The sequence below is a fragment of the Anopheles cruzii genome, chromosome 2 (assembly GCF_943734635.1).
Source record: "Anopheles cruzii chromosome 2, idAnoCruzAS_RS32_06, whole genome shotgun sequence".
NCBI classification, from domain to species: Eukaryota; Metazoa; Arthropoda; class Insecta; order Diptera; family Culicidae; genus Anopheles; species Anopheles cruzii.
Window position 1 is genome coordinate 23862586 of NC_069144.1, and position 24449 is coordinate 23887034.

At 45.6% G+C, this 24449-nt stretch overlaps 1 protein-coding gene across 1 annotated transcript in view; it reads right to left on the reverse strand.

Annotated features, from left to right (window-relative positions):
- The window catches only part of LOC128278708 (microtubule-actin cross-linking factor 1), a 96433-nt gene extending 73112 nt beyond the window's left edge, over positions 1–23321 (reverse strand). The window contains exons 1-4 of the mRNA XM_053017437.1: positions 22781–23321; positions 16573–16634; positions 1087–1176; positions 829–999 (exon numbers count right to left, since the gene is read on the reverse strand). Coding sequence (XP_052873397.1) covers positions 829–999; positions 1087–1176; positions 16573–16634; positions 22781–23321 — 864 coding nt within the window. The remainder of the gene's footprint in view (positions 1–828; positions 1000–1086; positions 1177–16572; positions 16635–22780) is intronic.
- Between the last annotated feature and the right edge of the window lie 1128 nt (positions 23322–24449).

Genomic DNA, 24449 nt, shown 5'->3' on the forward strand with positions numbered 1-24449 from the left:
GACTTCCTCTCATTATGAATGCATGCAAATTTGGCATCCCGTCAGCTCCGAAACCGAATCAAAATGTGGGAGAGGGAACCTATGTAAATGATGGAACATCTAACACAGGGTGGCAAGCGCACAGCAAAATGAGAAGGCTTTTAAAAATCCTAGCAGTGAGTGCTGGGCTGAGGACTTACCCGTCTACTCCACTACACACACACACACACCCAAGAGAGGTTGTTATTGAGATGTTTGATAAACATGTATTTTTGCGGGACACGCGATTGAACCTCCGCCAATTGTTTTTGGTGTTATTTTGATTGCTCGTATAAACGTTTGTGTTAACGAGACGATATCATAAGATCGGTGCGCATTTGAAGGGGGAAATATTATTGAAGAAGCATGCACAACAATGGGTGAAGTTAAAGTTGTGTCAGTAGTTGAGGACAGATGCAGTGTGTGTTGCGAGAGAATAGTTCCGTGAGTTCGGGAAAAAGGGATACGAAATGCAGAGTTAGTATTTAATGCTTGAAACTCCTACGTACTGGTGTAATTGAACGTAATGAATTTTGAAACAAACTTTATCAAAAAAGATCGATCGATTCTACTACGTGTGCTTAAGAAACATTTACCATCTTTTTGGCTGCCTCGTTTTCGGCATGGCAAATATTGGAAAGTTTTAAAATGGCCAAAATTGCGACTAGATAGCGGAGGAAGTTGTGTAAAAAAACCACTACAAAAGGGTTCATCGTTTCGAAGATTCAATTCAAAAGTTAATCGAAACACATTGAACGTTCTACTTGGAGGACAAAAAAGCGTCATTTATTGTTGTGAAGCCGGACGTACCTGGAAGTGCAGAATGATGGTCCATATCAGGCCGAGCGTCAGCTTCGGGTTGCCGTCGACAATGTCCTCCGCCCGGATGTTGACTAATTTGATTTTTTTGTACCGCAGAAAGTCCAGCGCCATCTGCGCGTTCTGCAGCATATGGAAGCGCATTTTTCCTTTCTCCCTTGGCTGAAAAAAAAAACAAAGTTAGAGTCACAGTCTAGTTCGACAGACTTTTGCGCATTGTAGAAAAAAGGCTAGAGAGCCGGAACTTACAAGATGTTCGCCAGATAATACTTCCAAGAGAGAGAGAAGATTGTGTCCATCGCGCAGATCTTCAAACAGGTCATCGACACGGCGGGAGGCCTGCGGAGGGTAAAACAAATGTTAGGAACGATGTAAACACTATGAGGCCGACGCGCACATGCAGCACAGCAACTGAAAAGTATGTATCAAATGTGAATGTGAACCGAGGGTAAAAGTGTGAGGATTAGCGACGGAATACATGACGATAAAACCGACGTTTATCGATACGCAACACTCTGAAAACGTGAGCACATGTATCTTAAAACCACCGAGCGATTTTATTACGATAAGAACGCTTCGGTTAAGTAACGCAGATTTAGTATAAGCGATAAAGGCGGAGGATATCGTTTTTTAAACTTCTGTTTGACCTTGGCTGGAGCACATGCATTCGATGCTTATACGCGAAGCTTGAGCGACAATTATAGCCAAGGCGTATCAATCTGCGTAAATAAAGACTCTTGGCGTATTGCGGTAGACAAACTATGGGCATAGGCATGGTTTTGGAGGGGCACACAAAAAACTGCACGCAACGCGATAATTTAAATCATTGTTATCGAAAAAAGTGGCGAAACGATACTAAATAATCGATGAAAGCAAATCGAAATTTAGAAACAACAAACCAACGAAAAATGACACAAAAAATTTCAAAACACCACAACACGGACCACTAGAGGTCCAACACGGCCCCCAATACGACTTACAGCTGGCGGACAACAGGGTGTTCCGTTGATGGTTACACAAACATGTAAGTGGGTGTAGGTCTGTAATGAAGTTGAGCAAAATAGAGAGAAAAAAAGACGCAAGGGTCGAATCAATACAGCCGATTAGAGCGCATAGTTTTACCAATACAACAACAAGCGCAACAGCAAACGACAATAATCAAAAGGGCAAAAGAAAAATCAAAACCTTGCGAAACTTTGTTCAAACGAAGCAATGAAACTGAAACAACAAAATAATCGAATACAAGAGTTTATAACAACTGAGCTACTTCAGCGAAAGTAAAAATACGAACATTCGAAAACGAACCAACGTATTCGAAATAATACCATCGAGCGACTGCTCAACGATCGCAGTCGATCGCAGGTTGTAATTGTAACATAAAACAAGCAGTATAAGGCAAGTACATTCAACAACTACTAAAAACAACCAATTTTATTAGCCATGAGAAAGCGGTTCTAGCATACCTTTGAATATTTCCAATGCTTTTTTGGCGAATAAATCGGAACGAGAGAAAGACGGGAGAGAAAGAGAACATCAACATTAGGAAGTGAAAAGAGGAGCGAATCACAAGAAAACGGCGACTATTTGAGGTGCATAACAGGAATACGAATTGATTGTTTTACTTACGAGCAGAACTTGTGTGAATTTTTGAATAACTGACAGAGGCAAAAAATTTGAAATTTCATACAATCAAATGAAAAGCAACACAGTACTGAATAAATTAACAAAAAAAATCACTTATTTTATAATATTTAAAACATTATTGTTGCTCACCCCGGTTGAAACATAAATGAAAATAAGCAATGAGAAAATCACGAACAAATTTTAGGAGTTGTGAAAATGAAAACAAAAGGAAAAATGGAAAAAACTCGACTATTTTTCGATTACTCAAAAATGCGTTATTCATGTTTGGTGGCTTAAAACTCCGTCTCCAATGTCGAACCATTTGCCAAGCAAGGTCTTATGGTTTCTAGATGAATGAAAAAAAAACGCCCACGTTCGCGATAAGATATCGCGTTACTTTGCCGAAGCCGCCACAAGAGAAACGTCGATAAGAAACATTGTGGCATTGCCATGTCACGGTTTTATTGATGAAAAGTATTACAGAGAAGGACCCTTAAGTTGTGCACACGTCATCGATCCAAACATTGACTGCTTTTCGAATAAGATTTCAACCCTCGAATCGGGGCAAAACACACTATTTGATTGAACTTTCACCAAAAGTACTAACTTCCGTGACGGCAGCACCAAAAAGCAACACAGATCACGGGTGGCCATGGGTGAGTTTCTGCGATCAGCATGAGATTAGCCTGTGGAGCATGAGATTAGCCGCCATTTTTCGGTGAAAAACTCTGTCGTTTTCTCACTCCTTTTATGAAGGCGAATTCAGCCAAATAGCCCTGCGCGTAGAAAATTGGAATCAATTGGAAACCCAATGACAACAGCACAGCCGCCGTTAGACTCAGCAGCTTCAAACCTTTCAATTTGCGACCTCCGCCGGTATTGAAATTGAATTCGGTCACCCTTCCGCTCAAATCATCAGGCATCTAACAGGAGAACAGTACAACAGCTGTGTTGTCCGAATGTTTCCAAAGGAAACGAATTAAACCCCAATCGCACACTTACGGTTCTCTCCCGGTGAGTATGTTCCCCCTTTTCATTTGGCGAACGTTTGCCGATCGTTGAAAGGCAGTTGCCTTAGCTCAAAAGTTATCATACTGTGCGTGAGGCAATTATCTCGAGTTGTGCGTGTAGTAATCGATTAAATCAATCGCCAAACGACCGCCAGAAGCCGGGGCGTGAATGATTCATTATTTTCATCATCCGATTGATTTGCGATTGGTGCTACTGCAAATCCGGAGAAGAAGAAAAAGCGCAGCAAAAATGATAAGCTTAGTCAGGCAGCAATCGGGAGGTAGTAATGGACTGTCGCAAGCCATCGTTAACGAACCTGCCTTTTTTTTTATAATCCCAGCGATCAGTTGGAAAGTCTTTGCTACCCAATTCCTTTAAGAAGAGTGGCCAACGTTCGTTATTATGGACATTTGGCTTTCGAAAAACAAAAAACCACTAATCCGAGGATAATCCTAATCCTGAAACTGCCTGATAAAATGTTTCCAATCTTAACAAGAATAGTATAAGCAACAAAAGATACTGTGGTAAATCAGGATAAAGCAGTAAATTATTCAACAGAATTTCTTAATTCGCTTGATTTACCAAGACGGTTTTCACCATATTTTGAGGCTGAAGGTTGGAACTATGATTACTGTTTTAAGAAATATCAATCCGCCGAAATGATTGGATGATGATTCCTACGGCCAATCTGTGTGGTACGAGTTCGAAAGATTTGTTCGTGTATGCACACTTCAATAAATGCCCTTAAAATGATTTAAGATATGATTTTCAAAATGAACTTTTTAATTAAACTTTTTATAAATAAATAAAACGTCTGTATGCATTATCTGTGTCATTATCTGTTATGCTGTAGATGTATTGTGGTTAATTTAATCATCAAGAACAAGCTCATCGCGTTACATTATCTGTTAAGAGTTATTTTTACAAATTGCTTCGATTAGCCGGTTTAACAGCACACTTTTGGTTGATGACTGTACATGATCACAACGGTGGTCATTAGCATTTCATTCATTCACTCAACCATGCCCCCTGCTGTCTTATCTGTTCACCGTGAGCCGTTTAGCTGCCATCCACTGCCCGAACTGTACACCTCTCTGCCCGTCTTTTGCACTGTCTTTTGCAGTCCGTGATCATAAATGTCGCACCACAAGATCAACCCAAACACAGTGCACGCTTTGGCTAACCTTTCACTCATCTTTCCATCGTCCATCGAGAGAGCCCTAGAAATAGATTTCACTTCCTTGACGCACCAAGCGTCTGTGTAATACAAACCAACGTCGACGACGACGCTAGAACACGCGACTCATCTTCTTCGTTTTTTGCACCCCGCGTCGTTGATTAGTGAAGGCACCAAAGTGCAACAGACGGCGGCCACACGGCGACCCACTGCAGTATCCATCATCGTCACGCACGCACATCGAAAGCACCGCCGAAACGAAGTCTGCTTCGAAGAAAATGATCCTTCCCGCAGAGAGCCAGGGAAAGATAGTGTGCGCAAGAGGAGAAACACACTGTCGTCAGCATATGGTCTATGTTTCGTTGCGCCAGGTCAACGCACCGAAAGATGAACACTCTCCGACAGCAAACTAGCAATGCTGGGCGCGCTCTGGAACTGTGTGTAATTCTGCTCCGCTCAAAGAAGGAGCAGGAAGATCACACGAAGGCGGCAGCCTCAAACCGAACCGAACCGAACCCCTTTGGGCTTCTCCTTCACAAACGCCCCGAAACAACAATGTCTAGCGGCCTGGCGGCGGAAACGCGCTTTGCATAAACTATTTCGCGTCGCTCGCAAAATAAAAAAAAACGGCAAAAGGCCAACTCCATATGGGGTGCTGCTACGAGTTGTAGTGAAGGCAGGCAGGCAGGCAGCCAGCCAGCCAGCCAGCCGCATCTGCAATGATCTGCAATTCTGTTGCCGCGCTGTGACGAATTGTGGTTCATTTCGAAACCTTACCGGCCACCAGTCGAAGACGGAGACCGACGAAGAAACCGATCGAAGAAGAAAGATGTTTATACGCTGCTGCTGCGGTGCGTTTCGAGACTTGCGGGCGCATTTTTGTTGGCAAAAACAGAAGACGTTTTCCCGGAGACGTGTTTAAATGAAAACATGTGTTGGACAACACAACAAGCAGCGCGATCAGCAGCAGCAGCAACATTATATTCGACATTTATTCGTTGCAGTTTCCTGGGTTTTTGCAATTGTTCATTTGTTTTAGAGTGTTGGCTATTTACGTACGAGGGACGATGCCTCAAGGTACTGTTTTGAACGCATGATAAAAAACCAACGCACTGCACTGTTCTTGGATGTTTTTTTCCACTTTTTGCTAGTTCCTGGAAGCTAAAGTGTCGCAAATAGTTCACGTAAACATGGTGAATTCAATGTGAAAAATTGTAATACACGGAGTACGGCCTCGCAGAAACAAGTGTTGCAGTTTGGTGCAATTTCTTCTCAAAGTCCGCGGAACGTGCTGCCCGGAACCAAACAAGGAAATTAACCCATTTGAGGAGCGCGTTGATCAGCTGTCAAAACCAATTACGAATGTGAACCGTCATACAGCAAGCAAGCACTAACGCGAACCTGGGCATAATCGTTGCCACCAATCAAGGGATAAATTAATCAACTGTCTCTCTCCTAACATCACTCTTTAACGACCGGACTGGCAGCACTCGAAAAAGGGAGCCCATTTATCCGCGCTGCTCCCGGGAACGCGTGAAGCAACGGCTGGCGCAGCAATGAAGCATCATCAGAGCTCTACATTAATTGACGATACCAAAGTGCAGCAGCGATCGATTCCAAATTGATCTCCACAGCAAAAAAAACGTCCCATTTTTCCCAAAAGACGCCGGTCCGAATCGGATGCATCGGGTGCACTCTCGTGCAACCCGGAGTCATCTCGGAGGAAGTTGACTTTATTAATGGCTGTCCCCCAGTCCAATGGATATTAATTGTTGTGGCTGCGCGCGTTAGTTAAACGGAACGTGCGTGCGCATGTTGCTGCGCTGCCTGTGTCGCAATGTATCGGTGGCCTCAAAATTTTATAGTTTTTGCAGTTCCAGTATGTAAATTTTTGCACCACTCCTGGCGGACAAGACAAGAACCTCTTTCGAGACGACAAGAACTGCGCGCTGAGGGCCATTATTCATGCTATTAAGATCGGCGCCATTTGCGGAACGCCGGTTTAAAATCAGTCTCGATTTATGAGCTCTCCAATTACCACACACCACAACGGGGTGGCTGAATTACGGAAGTCTTCTATTTCAACTCCCGAACATTGCTTCTAATGATAGGTGAATTCAAAAACTTGCAGAACTTTTCTTTAAGGAATAAGAAAAAATATTGTTTGTTGGTTCGAAAACACAGTTGAACGTGTTACTATTTAAGAAATCACTTACTATACAGTGGATGATGAAAAGAAGTTCAGTTTCCGAACAAAAAATATTTTAGGAAAAACGAGGATGAAAAATTTACATTGGTCAATCAAAAATCAACCAAAAACATTAAATAAGATGTGTAAATGATAGTTTTGATGTATTTAGGGATGATTGATACAAGAGTTTACAAATTCCTGTCAGGTCCAGCTCAAGTTCAACGTTCAACGCACACAGCGAACTTATAGGTTAACCCAATGTTTCGGATTGTAAATCTCGGAATCAAACCTACCAAACCCTACGTCGGTCGACAATTTCTTCCTCAACAGACGATACAGTGAGAATTATTACCGTACGTCGCGGCACATCTTTGTCAACTGACTGCACAACAATATCTTCGATTGCGGTTAGAGGAAGAGGGCGCAGGAGTTTGTCACGCGACCGCTGGCGACAGTGCGGCGAGAAAAACGTCGCCATCGTGTATCGGTTACTTCCACTTCGCGTAGCCCGTTTCTCTCAGGCACCTTCAGACTTCCTCCGGGTTTTCCGCAAACCCAAGAACACGAGACGGCGATAGCGCGAGTAAGGAGATTATTGTTGTACCCGTGACCCAAGACAACGATGTGCGGAGGGAGGGTTGTCGATACAGGGGGGCGAATCAATAACACGTGTTCTTACCACTCAGCACACCAGAGACACAGTAAACAGAAAAACGAAACGAAAACCACCCGCTTGGGCTGATGTGCACTGATTTAATTAAAATCATTTTCTCGTTCCGGTAACACGGCCCCTAAAGGGTTTGGCTCCGGCTCCGAGTGCTGAACGGTAGTACGTGTGGCGTGACGTGGCATGGCGCGTGTGGCTCCTCCCGATTGGGCCGCCCCTCAGCGTCCTTTTAAGGAGTCGTGTCGAACAAATTGATCGCCATCGGCTCTCGCGCCAGGCTCTGGTTTTGGTTGGTGGTGACCTATTTGCATTTGAATTGTAAACGAGCATGTCGAGCACAGCAAACTGGAGCAGACGCCGATCGGATGAGATCGCCTTAGCCGAAGATGGTTGTGACCGCTATGCGCGACAGAGTGCGCCGCTCTGCTCTGGTAAATTCAAATTATAATTCGAACAATAAGAATCAATTATACAATAATTGTGCACAGCTGATAGCATCGCCGTCTTCCAGCACCTCTCTACAATATCATCTGAGGTGCTGAGGCCTACTAGCAATTTGAACTAAGTCTTTTTTCTGGGCATCATCAAATAAAATGTCTGAGGTTCGTTCGTTCTCTCGAGGTCTCGCGCGAAGCAATCCGCAGCGATTCGAACGGATGGCGCTTTAACTTTCAGCTTTATGAAGATAATCTTCCTGTACTTTTTGGTGAACCAACCGACAATTAACCAACAATGAAACTTTCATCAAAAAACGTCAATAACCCCGAAGACATCTATCTCACACATGTCACGCTGCTCTCATCAGGAGAAATGCTTCTCTGAAATTCCATATGATATGCCGCCTCAACCTGCAGCAGTACTTCCTCCTCCACGCTGAAGGCGTGTTCCCAGGGCACAAAAATGTAGCCCTTGATCGCCGGCACACAATGACGGCACCGTATTTCGCGGACTGATACAATCTAGCGAACCCCTCCACAGCCAAGACGCCAGACGCCGATGCAAGACAATCTCGTTCCTACATAGACGCGCGCGACCACAGCCGGTTTTGGTCGAGAGTCCGCCTTCGATTGCCCTTTGGAGGCGGCGGGATCGAAACTATGCACACCTTGCCAGCAGACGACTGCAGCAGTACTACTTCGAGGGCGAAGAGCGAGAGATGCGTCTCTGGCCAGCCAGTTGAAGCTAGTGGAATGTGAGACACATACATTTTTTTGGCCGGAGAGAATGACTCGAGATGGCCACGAGACTCGGTGCCAGCACTGATTGGTGAAAAGGGCACTTGGCACGTGCCTGCGCGAGGTGGTCTCCGAGGAGCAATCAAACCAAGTATACTTTGGAAACTTTCACGATCGTCTCCGGCGATTGCTCTGCACTACAATCCGGTGTCATCAGATAGTCAATTGTTTATGTTCCCTTGGTAACCAAGCTTCTAGCTTAGTTTACTAGGTTGTTCAATAAGTTTCAAGCTTCGATAACGGAAGGCGCTGCTGCTAAGCTAAATTATTTTGTTATGTTGGTACACTCTTCTTATGAACGTATGCGAAAATTCATTTCAGTCTGTCAATTCATTCTTTGATCACAAACCATTTAGTATAGACGTAAGTCGACTGTGAGTCTTTTTAACAACGAACAAAATTAAGTACCGTGCAAGTAGTATCAAGTTATAACAGCTGCGGAAGCGTACTGTACAGCCCTTCCAGATTCTCACTTTGGGGATGAAATTCATAAATTGGAGTCTCGTTGGAACAAGTCAATGCACATGTTCCAACGAGACTCCAACTGTTCAGGGAGACCATACTGAATAACGAAGAGTATTTCAAACCATAAAAATGATCTGATCGAAGCTAGAAACTTATTGAACAACCTAGTAATATATCCCAGGCGTTGCCACTGGACGATGTGTCCTCCAAAAGGAGTGGATGCTGCGGTTTGCATACAACACCGACATGGTGTTTTTTTTAATCGAACTGCAAACACGCGGCTGCTGCACCCTGCACTACCGCGGCGTGAAGGTCATAGAGCGCGCGATCGAAGGAGGATCATAAAACTCCCGACAATTTACGACCAATAACTCAAACTTCGGACCACTAATTGCGCCGGAGCGCACGGTAGCTGTATGCCAGGCGCGATAAATGAGAAAAACAAGCAAACATCTTCACTCCTGGACTCACAAGCGCGCACGTCAAACAACGACAATAAACGGCGCAAACGCGATGTGTGTCAGTTTTTGTGTGCATTGAGAAATTGATTGCCGGAGGTCTGCTGCGGCGAGTTTGGTTTTGTTGCAAGTTGAACGAGTGGCCCCAGAGAGCCCGTCCATTAATTGAAATATTGTCATTTAATCAACGATAATAATGGTGCACGATTTCGAAGGTTCACATACGGCTGTTGCTGACTGTAAAGGCGAAGCAGCGATGACCGAGCTGGCAACAGCGTTCGTTACTGTTCCACAAGCCAGCCAGCAGTCAACCTATCGCGGGTTCGAACCCCCCGGGTTCTTCGTGTGTGTTTCGTTTTCTATTTCCCAATACGAAGGACTAGGTCATTGGATTAATAAACAGCTCCTAGTGTGTCTCTACCGCCAAAATTGGTTTTCTTGTTGGAGGTCGATCAATTCTCATCAATCGAGGGAACACCGGACTTGCTTGCTGCAATTGCTTCCCACATTCGGGGATTGCATATTATCTAACGGGGATTCTCTGGCACAATTAGGTCTTCCAAATCAAACGCGCCAGTGCATCATCTCGTCTCGCGAAGCCACAGTCTTCGTGACGCAGTCGTTAGTGCCACCAGATGGTATTTAGCGGGAGCGATACTGTGGGATAACATGTTAGTCCTCGTTCGCCACAGGTTTTGCCCGGCTTGCTGAACAAGTGGCGGTCCCGTAGCACTGTGGCACACCTTCACCAGTTCCAGGAGATAAACAGGGACTTTTTGTTAGTCGAGTCGGTCGATCGGGAGAGAGAGTGCATAATTCACGACTTCACGAACACGCTTTCCAATAAGACCCCTGGAGAACAGTCTAATCAAAAGGGGCACGTCGGTCCGGAAGTGCCTCTCTTTGTTTTGACAGTCCCGGCGTCGCCTCCGGTGTTTGTTGCCACGGCACACGGACACTGTTGGTGCGTCTCCCTTAACCGGGAATTTCCTAATTCCAATTCGATTCGATAGTTTCCCGCTCTCCGCGCTAGGTGGTGATGGTAATTGCAGACCCCGGCGGCGGTGGTGGTCAAGATCACACGGGTACCGTGCGCAGACCGACCGTTGCGCCCCGGTCTTCGCGCATGGTGTGAGGAGAGCCAGAGCGCAGACCTGAGTTCCTCTATGATTAGCTCTAGTCGAACTGCAATTCCCGTGTAGAAAAGAAAAGTGAAATTGGCCGCGTACCCAAAGGGCGTTCGTGTGTTGCTTTCGGGAATGGGGGCGCATAGATCACACCGATGGGGCCGGCACGGCCCACCAACTAGACTAGGGGAGACGCTGCATAAATTGGTCTGGTGTTCGCTGCTCAAGATGGGAAAAAGCGATGCATATTTTGCCGACGGTTCCGGTTTGTTACGAACATTTCCATTTGACTGACTGTACCGACCCACCGAATGCGGAGGATGAGAAGTTCGCATAAACCAAACGTTAACTAGACTCGGTGGAAGTGGGCATTTACCCAACTCGTTTGGCGATCGACGCTAGGTAGAATTGAACTACTACCAAACAGCTTGTGGACCGGTCAGTAAATGAAACGAAGCGGTCCTCAAAAATTGGCGTGAGAAACTCTCGACAGGGTCCACGCCGCGCAAAACCCAACAATAATTGCAATTCGACCATGGGCGGTGATCCGTAACATCATTGTTTCGAAAGTCCGATCGTCATCGGTGGTGGCGATCAGTTTATGCCCAAAAACTACAAACAAAACCGGGACCCAGCCACCAGACACCCGAGAGAGCCATTGTATGCAAATATCTTCTTCAACTTCAGCAAAAAAGCGGAAAAGGATAAAGAGCCTCCACACGCGAGGGATTAAGAGACCCTCCTCACCGTACGTCCAGAGCCGCCAAGCCGGGGCCAACTCAACCCGCGGCGACTCCTGTTGCTCCTGCTGCTGCTGCTGTTGCTCGAGTCGCTATGGACAAGTCCATATAGGGCAGAGCATTGGAGATAAGGGCATACCTTACGGGTCTGCATCCCGGAGCGGGCGCATTCGTGGGCCTCCTCTTCTTGATTGGTACTTGTTTTCTACCGTACACACCTCACACGAAATAAAAGTGAAACGGAATGCACTCTGGCTCAGAGTGACTCAGAAGCACTCGTCTCAGAAGGAATAAAACCCACAGTAGGGGATGTGTATGGGAAGGGAAAAAAATCAAAAAGAAGGGCGCATTCCACAGCATGGTACACACCGGCAGTTGAAAGTATTCGGCAAAGGTACTGGTACAAAGGTACTACTACGAGTACTGGTTTTGTGTTATTCAGAGGGGATTAATTGAAAAATCTAGAGCGATTGTATGGGAGACTCGTACGGGATGTAGATCTCTACGGTAATTCATGGTACTTGTAAAAAAGCACAAAAGTTCTAAAAAAATTAATACAATTAAAAAGAAATACTAAAAACAACGTGCTCCGCGATACATAGGCTGATGAATCCAGTCCTTGGAATTTAAACTATCGATTATTTGTCTTTTAAAACGTCAAACTTCATTCTAGAAACTATGAACATTTAGTAAAAACTTTGCCACTTACGAAATAGGACGCTATACGCTTGCAGAAAATTGGGGAATATTGAAAACTTATTTCCAAAGCGGTGAGTCTTCAACTCAAACTGTACGAGATTTGAAAAACTCATTTCATGTAAGCTCATGGATTCTGGTCTGGCGGCATCATCGGTCCATTTTTCTTCGAAAATCAAGAACGCTACCGAGGATTATTGGCTAATTGGTTCTTCGGCAATATTGAAGGTGAAAACGACATTTGGTTTCAACAGGACGGCGCTACATGCCATACAGCGACAGTCACAATCGATATTTTGCGCCCCATCTTCGAAAATCGGATTATCAGCAGAAATGGTGTTGTGAATTGGCCTCCAAGAAGTTGTGATTTGACATCATTGGACAATTATCTTTGGGCTGCGGTGAAAGACAAATGTTACGCAAACAAACCAGCAACCATTCACGATCTCAAGACCTAAATTCAAATTTTTATTGCCGAGATCGGACCAGAAACAATCGAAAATATACGTAAAATAGGTCCATACGGTCGCCGCAATACTTTCGATCGCCGGTGTGAGTATATCGCCGGCCCACAGGAAGCCACCAAAACTCTCGGCGTGCAAATAAAGAAGAAAAGGGGGCCACCAATCGCTGCAAATGTTGCCATTACGAAAACTGCCATTACCCGGCCTGGCCCACACATTGCCCTAGGCGGGTCAAACGGGCCTTCCCCGTTCGCCCTCATTAAAGGGTGCGCTTCTCTCCGGCCCTTCGATGTTCGAAGCGCCACATTCTCGGTTAATGAGTGGCGCGCGAAGCGGAGTATTGTCGCGGCGCCACACGCTTAGACGCCGCCGTTGCCGCAAGCGCATAACAACAAACTGCATTCATTTTTAATTTCCCGCCCGGGGGTGGTGGTGTTACAACCCACCCACCGCCCCCATCCGATGGGGCGCGAAATCGTGGAATGTGCGCTGGACCGCGCAAAAGTACTAGAGGTTGAAAGGGAAGCCGCTGTTTTCTGCGCTCCGATCTGCGTGACTTGGAGTGGAGGAGGGTGGGCCGGCGACTACAGCAATGGCCCTGCCTTGGCGTCTTCGAATCGGTGCTCTCGGCCCTCGAAGTGACCGTTTTTTTTTTGGGGTGGCTAACGGCCATTAGATTGCGAGCGCCACACAGTATCCGGTCCATGCGCGAATGTGTGTCAGCAGTTAGCGCAGAGGGCTTCCGTCCGAGACGAGACGACGGGTCCTCGTGCCCGGAGCTGCGGCCTGGGATGTGACCCACACTCTCTCGGAGGAACCGCTCGGGATGCGCGGGTGTTGGCAATTAAGGGTGGCGCACGGCGAAGGCACTATTGGGCCTTGCAGGGTCTTTTGCGAAATGGGACGCATCGCCTTCGTCACTGCGCAGTCGACAAATCACGACCGAAGAAGAGGCACTTTTCCTGGTTCACCTTTTTTTTATGGGAATCTTCACGAACCTTCACTGCGGTGGTGCTAATGAATTCCCATAATATGCATTTTGTGGGGGCGCTTTGCTGCTGCTCAGAGGGTTGTTCAATTTTTGTACAGCAGTTTCATTTGTCGGCTTTAAACACAATCATTACATTCGCTTTTTTCGACCAAAAACAGACAGATAAACCGTAAACGCCCCCGCCAAGGTCGAAGACGCTACCGTGGGATATACTCGCCAAACGCTAGCACGGAACGGCGACGAAACGAACGAAGAATGAGGTGCAGTAATTCGCTGCTGACTACGCGCGGGGCCTTTGATTAGCATACAAATTGATAATTTGACTTTGTGGCTGGCTGTTGCCGGGGCGTTAAAAAATGGCTCAACAACTCTCTCAAGTTTAATCGGCGGCGTTTAAGTGTGGTTGCCATATCTTCGTTCCCAATGACGACGGCGTCCCCACCGCGCGTTTGGCAATGAGAGTTAAACTCGGGAGCATTTTCTTTAATGTTATAAAATGAAACATTAATGGCGGTGAGAACAACCTCTAGTGGAACGAACGAGCGTAACTGATTGCTGCTGGTGGGGGACACTTTTGTATTATATTTTTTGTTTCTATACAGAAGGATAAGGTTTCGAATAAATAAAACCAGTCTATTAGCGAGAGCTTGAGCTGCTCTTTCGTTTAAATTATTCAGCATTTGTTAGGTTTATGGTCCGAATCTCTTGAACACTTGAGTAGGAACCTCGATGAGGAGTATGCTGTATGCTTTAATGGATACTCTCTCAAGCGATATCATTCGAAGCTTTATGGAGAATCAGTTTGATGAATAAATCATGTAATCGTGTAGCAAGATCACCCATATCTATGGTAATGTCTTGACTTGGCCATAACGAGGAAATGGTTCTTGAAAATCAGTGTTATAGCTTGGGAGACCTAGGACAAGTGTTCACAACAACACTTCATACACTTCATTTTGGGTCAAATGCAGGTTATTTATTACTTCTATAACATCTGGTACAAAACGGACCTTTTTTTTGGCTATGATCTCTGAGCTATGAGTAAGACTATGAAACATTCCGACGATTACTTAGTGTCATTGAACCACCTTTGCGGACCGATCAGTTCCTGTATCTCTATCGTACTGTGAACTGCAAGAAAGTAAATGGTTTGTCGATCGGCTTTTTGCTGCTTCTCACACGATGGCGTTTGGTTTGATACGCAAAATTGTATATGGCCTGCGGGCAAGCCAGATACCCTGCTGACAACCGAACGTCCAGTAGCGCAGTAGAAGGACCACGGTTGCCTCTAAACACGGTCGGTGGTCGGTTTCTTTAATCGGCAAACGGTAGCCACTACGCCACAAGGAGCAGGAGTCATTCGCTGGTCACAATCCAGCACATCTAGGGCACATTGCGTCGTTACTGCCGCCACATGGACGAGGTTTGCAGTAAAAAATAAAATCGCTCGAAAGCTGCCTAGCCACGCGCTATCGCCCCAGTGCGTCTACGAAAGTCTGTAACCGAAATAACAAACCTTCCCGCCGCCGACCGACCGGTGTCGCGCTGATGCTGGAGTGAAATTGTAGATCGCTTTTGCTGGAACCATTTGGATCTTTTACGAGGCACACCCACTATGTGCGAGATATAGGGGACACTCTTTCGTGAGCGGTGAGCCTAAATGAATCGATGCCGCCTTTCTCTAATGGCGAACAGCCGTTACGATCTGTAATGAATCCAACAGCGGAACGCCATATCACAGTTACTTTCACGTCCGGGAATCCCACGTATGGCGGCGGGACCAGCATCGCGAAAAATACAACAGTAAGCCGATCGTCCGAAGACAGTCGGAGATCGAGGAAAGTACTCCCGCCTTGAACAGAATACGACCGAAGTCAACAAAAATATGGAGATTATTAATAAAATGGGCGACAATGCATTAGACATTCGATCGTACAAATTATTCAAAAACATTCGAGTTTGTTCGTTGTTCCAAAAGAACCTCGGTCATCCGATTTCATCATTAGCCGTGTATTTCTCGCAGGAACAGTGAGACAATGGCACGCATTGCAACCTCGCGCTCCCCGCTGGGAATAAATCTCTATTGAGGCCTTTGATTAACGCGACACTCGGCCCGCGACCAAACGAGAACTGGAGAGGTCTGTCCAGCCGATCAATCTACGCGCGAAGACAGGGCATGTCTGTTCACATCAACAGCAAAGCCATCACCACAGAGAGCGCTGCCACAGATTGCCGAGATTGGTTTCCGCTGAAGTGAGTATAAACGGTTGACCCAGATTCTTAAGACCCACTCGGTCAATCCGGACCAACAGCGGACGACGTTACACTGTCTACCGCCAATCAGATCTGCCAGAGCAGCGCGCATCAATTAATCATCGGGTGGTCCCCACACTTCATTGTTTCCAGATGACACGTGGACCCTCAAGGAATCTCCACAAGAGGCAAATAAAGTCTGACCATGCTGCTAAAGTGTTTAACCATTTTCAAGACCAGAGTGAACAAAGTGAGGTGAAGTAATATTAAACGCATTTTGATTGTGAAACGAGCAAAACTATATGGAAAAAGTTCGATAAAACATGGGAAAGGTTGAAACGAACAATATTGGTTCGCAGGGTAACAAAGTGATTTCTACTACAGACACAGCGACAATGAAACGACTGACTACACGATAAGAGAGAGAGTAAACAACTCGGCAAGTAACGAGAGAAGTAAAGACACCAAAAAGACAGGGCAATGTGTGTTCTGTAGGAGGGTGTAAAGGGTTAGAAAATTGAACTTACAGTGAACAGTAAGTGTGTGTGTACTAGTATATTTACGAACGTATTTACGTGTGTGCGTGTGTCACACATATTATTAACAAGGCATAAAAATTGGCAGCAACGTGTCTTACCTTTTTCAGATGTTTGTTGACCCACTTTGTGAAAGTTTTCTTCTGTATGGCATCTCGTTCGTCTGTGCCGTTCCACGCAGCATACCATGCCGGAGCATAAGAAGGAGTAGACACGGAGGGCGCCAGCAGAAGCAGCAGCAGCAGCAGCAGCAGCAGTACCATCCAGCCGGGAGAAAGGCCGAATCCATCCAATAAACGCCGGGCGGGCGCGCGTGTTTTTGTTTGTATCGCGTCCGCGATTAATTCGCGCGAAACGAGATGAAGATAAAATCATGGAGCGAGAGAGCGGGAGATAGAGAGAGGATATGAATATTAGCAAATTACGCATTACAGATGATAAATCGTTATTTCAATCAATCAAACAACAACGAGCGCGCATGCCACAAACAACAGCAGGGAAACATTTTTTGCGCGCCATGATCGGCGGCGATCAGCAAGCACGATCGCAAAGTCCACCGTCGGGTGGACTTTTGGTGAATGTTGAGCTCGGCGATTATCGAAATTGAACAAATCATAGTATTTTTTATATGTAAGAAACTTTTTTTATTTAAGAACCTAAGAGCGGAACATGTCGTATTTATAAAAATTAATGACAATTGGATGCATTATGTTATGAGAAAAAATGGCGAATAATATTCCTATAACGTATACTCAGTGCCCTCTTCAACGTAATGAGAGTAATCATACAGACGTCGGGGCTCCACCATCGTTTGATATCCAAATTAACGCATTTACTAAGTGGGCTTCACAAAGAAAGGCGCCTGTGCTCGGCTCGTTCGAATGCCCAAATTGCCTTTACATTTTTATAGACCCTTTTGGGGTGCCGGCGAACAAACGGCCTGTCAAAAGGTTGTTCAAAGGGGGCGCGTCAAGCGTCGGGCGTCGTCGCCACCGTCGTGTATGAAACCACCGACATAATGAGGTGTTGCTCGCATAATACGGGGTCAGACATCGGCGTTGGAGGCTGAGAAAAGCCGTGAGAAAAGCCGAGCGCTACGAGAGCCATCATCGCCGACATCGGGCCAACAGCTGTCTGGGCGGCGGGCGATGGACAACAGCTCTTTCAAGGTCCAACCACGCAATGTCGAAAAAAACGAAAGACAACAACATGACAAGGTGTTGTCACCGAACACGAAAAGATGCCAACTCCCCTCGTTCGAAAGATGATAAGCGGAAAAATTTGTTTACTTCCTCCATTGACACCACGCGCAACTCTCTGCTCGAAACCCAAAACACACTCTCGACGGAAAGCAACGGGCGTAGTCGAGCTCCCGCCCCACCAGACAACGTAACGCTGATTCGATTAGAGACCTTCGTCTACACACACGATTGACACTCATTAGCATGCCCCTCACCGCCAACCAGAGACCCGCCGCGGACAGCGCGAAGCGTTATCTTTGGCACGGTGGACCTCCTCCTTTCGCATGTTTTCCCGTGAGTGATACTCACAATTCGGCGTTCGGCTAGGGCGTCTGGGAAAGGAGCCTGACACGAGCGCGCGCGGACCGCACGTCATTAGCTGATTGGATAGTTGTGCGCCCTTTTTTACATACCGGTTACCATTGGCCGAGTGTGCTGATTACAGGAAAACGATATGAAAGGGAACGCCGCGTACCTTACGAAACCACCTGATTGCGCGTGGCGCGCTCCCAACTAACCAGCTCCCGGCTGGGGCCGTTATCATGTAATTTTTAACTCGGTTACTTCTCACAGGTTGCTGTCTTTACTTTGGCACATTGCTTCATAGCGGCGATCAACCCCGTTACAGCCAGCCAATGCTAGTGGTTAGATCACATTCAAAACAACGTTCGAAAGTGGAAATGATCACATTACTGTTACATTACTCTTGAAAAACATTAAAAGAACTAAAAAAATGTTACTACGTATTATAAAGAGCGTTTGAAACATAATAACAGCAAACCAGCTCAAGAAGTAAGGTAAAACGAACAAAGAGAATTAAACAACCGATCATTGAAAGTAGTAAATAAACAGATGTAAAGCCACAAGCAAAACAAGAAAGTATCAAATACTAAAGTATACAATACACAAATAATCTCAAGAGACAAAAAGGAGAAACAAGAAAGTAACAAAATGTAAAGTGTTGAACGACATAACAACGTAAAAACTAATAAATAAGAAGAAAACTTAATAGACTAAAATAAAACTATCTGAAGCAACATATTTTGTACACAAAAAACATTTGCTCGGTGCAAATAATGTACAAAATCTTGCAAGACCAGACGAAGACGAGGGACCGATCGGTACGATCTTCCGATACGATCCGAGAAGATAAAACCTGCCGAAAGACTCGGCACACACCACAGCAGACAACTTTTATCTCAAAGTGTGTACACTATCGTCGTGTGCGCGGCGCGTTGCGCGTGCAAGGCGATCGTGAATATGTGGGGTAACATAAGAACCATGATCACTCATCGTCCCCCCGAACCCGCAACCCGCCAGCACCGGTAGCCCCAACATCCGTGCGTTGGGGTCGGCCCCGGCCACGGCCCAAAGCCGGGCTCGAAGAGGTGTGTATAACAGTACAAATAAATTGGCTGGGCGAAACCGGGGAGTTGGCCACAAATTTCTTCTCCTCAATTCAATTACCACCCCGAGAGAGAGAGAGAGACACAACGGGCCCAAACCGGTTTGCCAGAGCCACCCTAACGTCATCTGCTATCGCGCCGAGGGGGTTGATTGCTATTGGCCAGTAGCCCGCCCTACTACAGCCCTAGCCCTCGTCGTGCAACCAGCGGAGAAGATGAATGGCCAATTCGAGAGGCCCAGGAAGCGCGATATAGTCGAAAGGAAGTGACGAAGACAGGGTGGTTGCTGTACATTTGCTTCTTACACACACATACGCAGGAAAATAGCGCATGCTTCGACATCGGCCACAGGGAACACAAAAAATCACGGTCAACAGCGCGACGACGGTAGAGAGACGAACATAGCGGCGAAGCAGATTTAGCGGTGGAATGCGCCTAGTGTTTTCGTCGCTGTTAAACGGGTCGACCCCGAACGCGCGCTTGGGATCTGAGGAGCCAGGGCGCAATCCGTTTGATAATGAGATTTTTTTGTTACGGTTTGGTTGGGAATGTTACGGCTTCGCTAACGGTGCTTTTGGAATGTTAAGTTTATGTAATTTAGTGTGATGAAACTAAGAAGCAAATTACAATAGAGTCAAAAAGAGGAATACGAAAACCAACATGAAAACTAAAACAATCTAAATTAACTAAAACTCAGAGTAAAGGACAGAAAAAACAAAAAAGGAAATGAAAACAAACCACGCAGAGATAAGTAAGAAAAAATGTAAACTACAATGTACAAAACTACCGATGACATCATAATATGCTTCACAGATTGATGATTTTTTTTGAATGACTTAAATATACTTTTGAAAATTAAAAACATTTTTTCAGTTCAATGTTTTAACAAACTCGACAACTTGATAACTTGAGCTGATTATGTACATAGGCACAAAACGATGTTGCTTTTTCGTTGTCACAAAATGTATAAAATAAATTATACAAATCCACACAACTGAAGTCGTGCAAAAACCGTGTGTAAGTGGCATCGACAATTTAAGCGAAAAACCTTTTCGAACAGAAAAAATACTAAACGCTCCACGAAATCTTGTGCGGCATGACAAAACTATAAAGTAAACTATTTTTCACCAGCATAAGCGTAAGCATAACGCCAGCATATCCGAGCGCATTACATTGAGTTTTTTTTTTTTAACGAAAACCTCTACCACGTTGCGATGAAAACCAACAAGAAATTGCCACAGCTCCATCCACTGATTCGCGATCAATCAACACATCGTCCGTGAGGTGAATTGTAGCCGACGACGGGTTGAACCTAACGTCTGCTCGATAAAACGAAACAACGCTTTCCGCCGACGGCAGCACTGATTAATCACCGAAAAGAGGCGATTGGAAAAAATAAGTCAAGTGAACCACGACGACCTTCCGATGTGAAGTTCTTGGTTTTTATAATTGAATCACTGTAATTGTAATCTAGCCTCGCACACTTTCGACTAATCAATCATGGTGCATCAACGACAGCCGGCAGACGCCAGGCTGAGATAGAAGAGAACCGTCGTCTCTCACCTCTCGCGTGTGATGTTGAGTTCAAGAACAACATCTTATGAACCGCGCGACAAGCAAACACGCGACACGCGAGAGTATGATGAATTGCGTACCAAGGTAGCTCCGGCTGGTGGTACCTGAAACACGTACACCGAATCGTCACTCCCTGGACGGAAATTCCAATATTGTTTGAGCTCGTAGTGGTTGTCAATGCCGTCGTCGACGGTCGTCATCCGGTGTGTGTCCATCCATTTTACAGAGCCCGCGCTGTCCGCGGCTTTCCGTACGTCAATTGCCACACTCTTCTTTTCGATGGCCACGCGCGATGGGCAATGAGCGAATGGTTAATTGAATTCAATCTCGTTAGGGGTCCCCACCCGGTCGCCAAGGAGAACGCATTTTTGTACGAAATGGCGAAGAGCAGTTTAATGAGTCATTGTCGTAGAGCAGTTTATGCTGATGAAGACGTTAATGATCAGTGGTAATCGGTCACTTCCTGCCAGATGGATTATTACCTATCAAGCAAAAAGTTATTGTTTGGGGTAAGGTTTACTTTGAACAATTGACAAAACAATAAAACAAATTATATTCAATCTTGTTTTTGTTCAAGTACATGTTGAAACCACCTCCTTGATCCAACTGCTCATTCGAAAATAGCATTTTCGATGTTCAAGAATCACTGTATGACAAATTTTCTGGTTGCTAACTATGTTTTTAAAGGTTTTCACACAAAAATGGTACCGATGTGATCCCGGCCCGGCTGATTCACGCCGGTTTTGCATTGCACTTGCGTAAATGCATCGTACAGCAATCGGTCATTCGTGACTGCGGAAGACGCCACACGATGAATAATCGCTCCAGTCGCCTGGTTTCAAGTCGCGTCACCACTAACCACAGCACACTTCTACGAAATTCGCGCAATCGTGCGCTTCGTTTTATGTCGGACGTAGGAGAGACGCTATAACAACATTCGACAACCCCTTTTTTGGTGCCCATTACCAATCGATTGAGGGATTAAGTGCTGGGTGGGAGAGGGAAGCGGGTTTCAGATTGGGGGCCCATTGTACGGACGAATGTGACTCATATGGAGATAATATACAGCTGTTGATGACGTACGGTGACGTAGGAGGACGGGACGATGACTTCGAAAAGTTGAGAAGAGAACAAATAATAAAAAAGGTCACCATTTGAATGACTTCCAATAGACGAACGATATGTGGTTGGTTTTCATTTCTCAAACGAGCAAGTAATCAGATAACGAACCAACGAGCTGTCAAACATGCGCTGGAGACGTATCGTTATCAGTGCTTCTATATTTAGGTCACCAGAAACCTTGGCAAAAAGGTTGTAAACAAAGAACCGAACAGGAAGAACAGGCCGAAACGAACATTTCTTAATTTTCTCAGGAAAAGGTGTAGTAAATAAGTGACATAACGTGATCTACCAAGAAGCACTCGCGTCTAGGTTAGAAGTTACTTAAAATGGCGTCAACTGATATACGAGAGCGAATCAACACGAGGGCATTGTAATTCAAACCTAAGTGCAGTCCAATGAAACGTATTTTATCCTTAAAAAGAACGAACAAACACAAATCCAACACATCAATCATAAAAACCTAATCAAACAAACAAATAAAACCAGCAGAATCGCAAAAGCAACAAAGCAGGAACAAATACGAAAAAAAAACACGAAGAGTAAAACAATACAAAGGATTCCGGAGATTGAGGGAGCGAAGGAAGCATGCAGACCAACAAACAGGATGTTCTAAATGTACTAGGCGCGCGCAATCGAGAAGGGAGCACCATTTGTTTACTTTCTCATGGCGTTCTCTTTAGGGGGCGGTGACTTCCGGGTAATGCGATTAGGAAAAGGCAAAAAACAAACAGAAAATGATACAAAACGGGAAAACAGAAAGAAAAAGACGAAGAAACACACAGGAAGATTGTGTTTCTCCTTGTTCACGAGCACAGAAAGAGCCGCCATTAAAAGCACATTCCGTCAGGCGACAGAGAAAACAACCGTGCATTTACAAAACCTGCCAGAGAGCCGGACCGGACCGGACGCGGACGCACCTATGATATCCCATACAAAACGCTCCCAAATCGTCATCAACTCAGTACCTTTGAACTGCGTGAGCGCATCCTCGTAGCCGTAGCCGCCTTGCCAGTTGACGGAGGCGTTCAGGGGCGACGAGCCGGTGACCGGTGACGACGACGACGTCGCCGCCGCCGTGAATGACTGCCGGTGACGTTTGGCAGGCGTCGTGTGGTAGTGTTGGTGGTAATCGCCACTGCTACCATTGTGACCACCGCCGCCGCCGTTCGGCTGGCCATTACCGGGCCCTGGACTCGCACTACCAGCACCACCACTACCGTTGCTGCTGTAGTATTGGTGATGTTTGCCCACTATTGTTCCACTGGAGACACCACCACCGGTACCGCCACCTCCACCAGTGCTGTGACGATGTGTGGTGGTCGTGGTGATCGTCTGATGATACTGCTGTTGTTGCTGTTGTTGCTGATGATGGTGGCTGTGGTGATTGTTGTTCACAACGTTGCTGCTACTGCTACTGTGGTGATGCACTTCACTGTTGTTGTTATCGTACAGGGCTTCGCGAGGATCGAACCCCAGGCGATCCTTATAGTACGATTGGGTCGACATTTTGTTGCTCTTCTTTTTGTGTTCGCTCTTTCGATGCCTTTCTGTTTCGTTTTCGCTCTTGTTTCACGGTTGTTGTCAAACAATCCGCTTCTTCGTTATCTCTTATATGTTGCTTGACTATTGTGTTGTTTGTTATTCGGTGTTGTTGTTTTATTACTCGAAGCGCTGTTTTGTTGTTATTTTTGTTTCTCGTTTTACTCGTTCGTACTTTAGCAGGGCTAGTAAGGGTTGGTGAGTCGTTTGGGCGGACGAAAAAACCGGGGAGGTTTCCAGTTGCAGTTGGTTAATGGCACTTTAGTGTGGATTAATGTAGTAAAGACGCAATAATAAACACATAAAAAACGAACAAAACACACGCACATACACACACGGGAAAAAACTTTCCACTTTACGCTTCTTCTTCGTTTCGTTTAACACACACACACGTTTTTCGGAAAATTTTCACATTTGTTCGGCTGAATCTTCGTCGTTCGATTAGATTTCGCTAAACGCTAGGATGTTATCGAGATGTTGGAGGGAAGAGGAGGTTTACATTTTAATTACTTCGCATTTCCGATTTCGGATCTTCTTTTTTTTCATTTTCTGCAACACTTGGTGGCTTTTGTTATACTTTCTTGTATTTTATTTTACGTTTCCCTTTTCACCTTTACTAGGTTAGTGTTTCACGACGACGCACTAGGTTTGCTTCCGTTTCTTTTTATTTCTTTTCTTTTATTTTCTCCATTTCTTTGCTCATTTGCCGAACTCTTTTTGCAACGTTTTTTCAGCTAACGTTGGATAAAATCGATAGCTTTTGTTTTTCACTATCTGCGTTTCTCCGTACTGTGGGCCATCCGCGGGTTTAGTTGAGGCTAACCATTACTACCACTGGCCGAATTGATCGTGGCTTCTCATTTAGCACAGTTTAGCAAAACGATAGAAGGAAGTTTCTAAACATTTTCTCATCCGCGCTAGGCGCACGAACAAACTTCACTGGAATGTGTGTAACTTAACCCACCATATGTTCCCGTTAGCCCGTTAGTGCCTCGGCGAGCTGCAGACAGAGACCACCACCGACGAGGCGGCCGAGGCAATACCTTGATCTTGCTCGCGGAATCAAGAACTGACCATCGGACCGATTCCAGCACG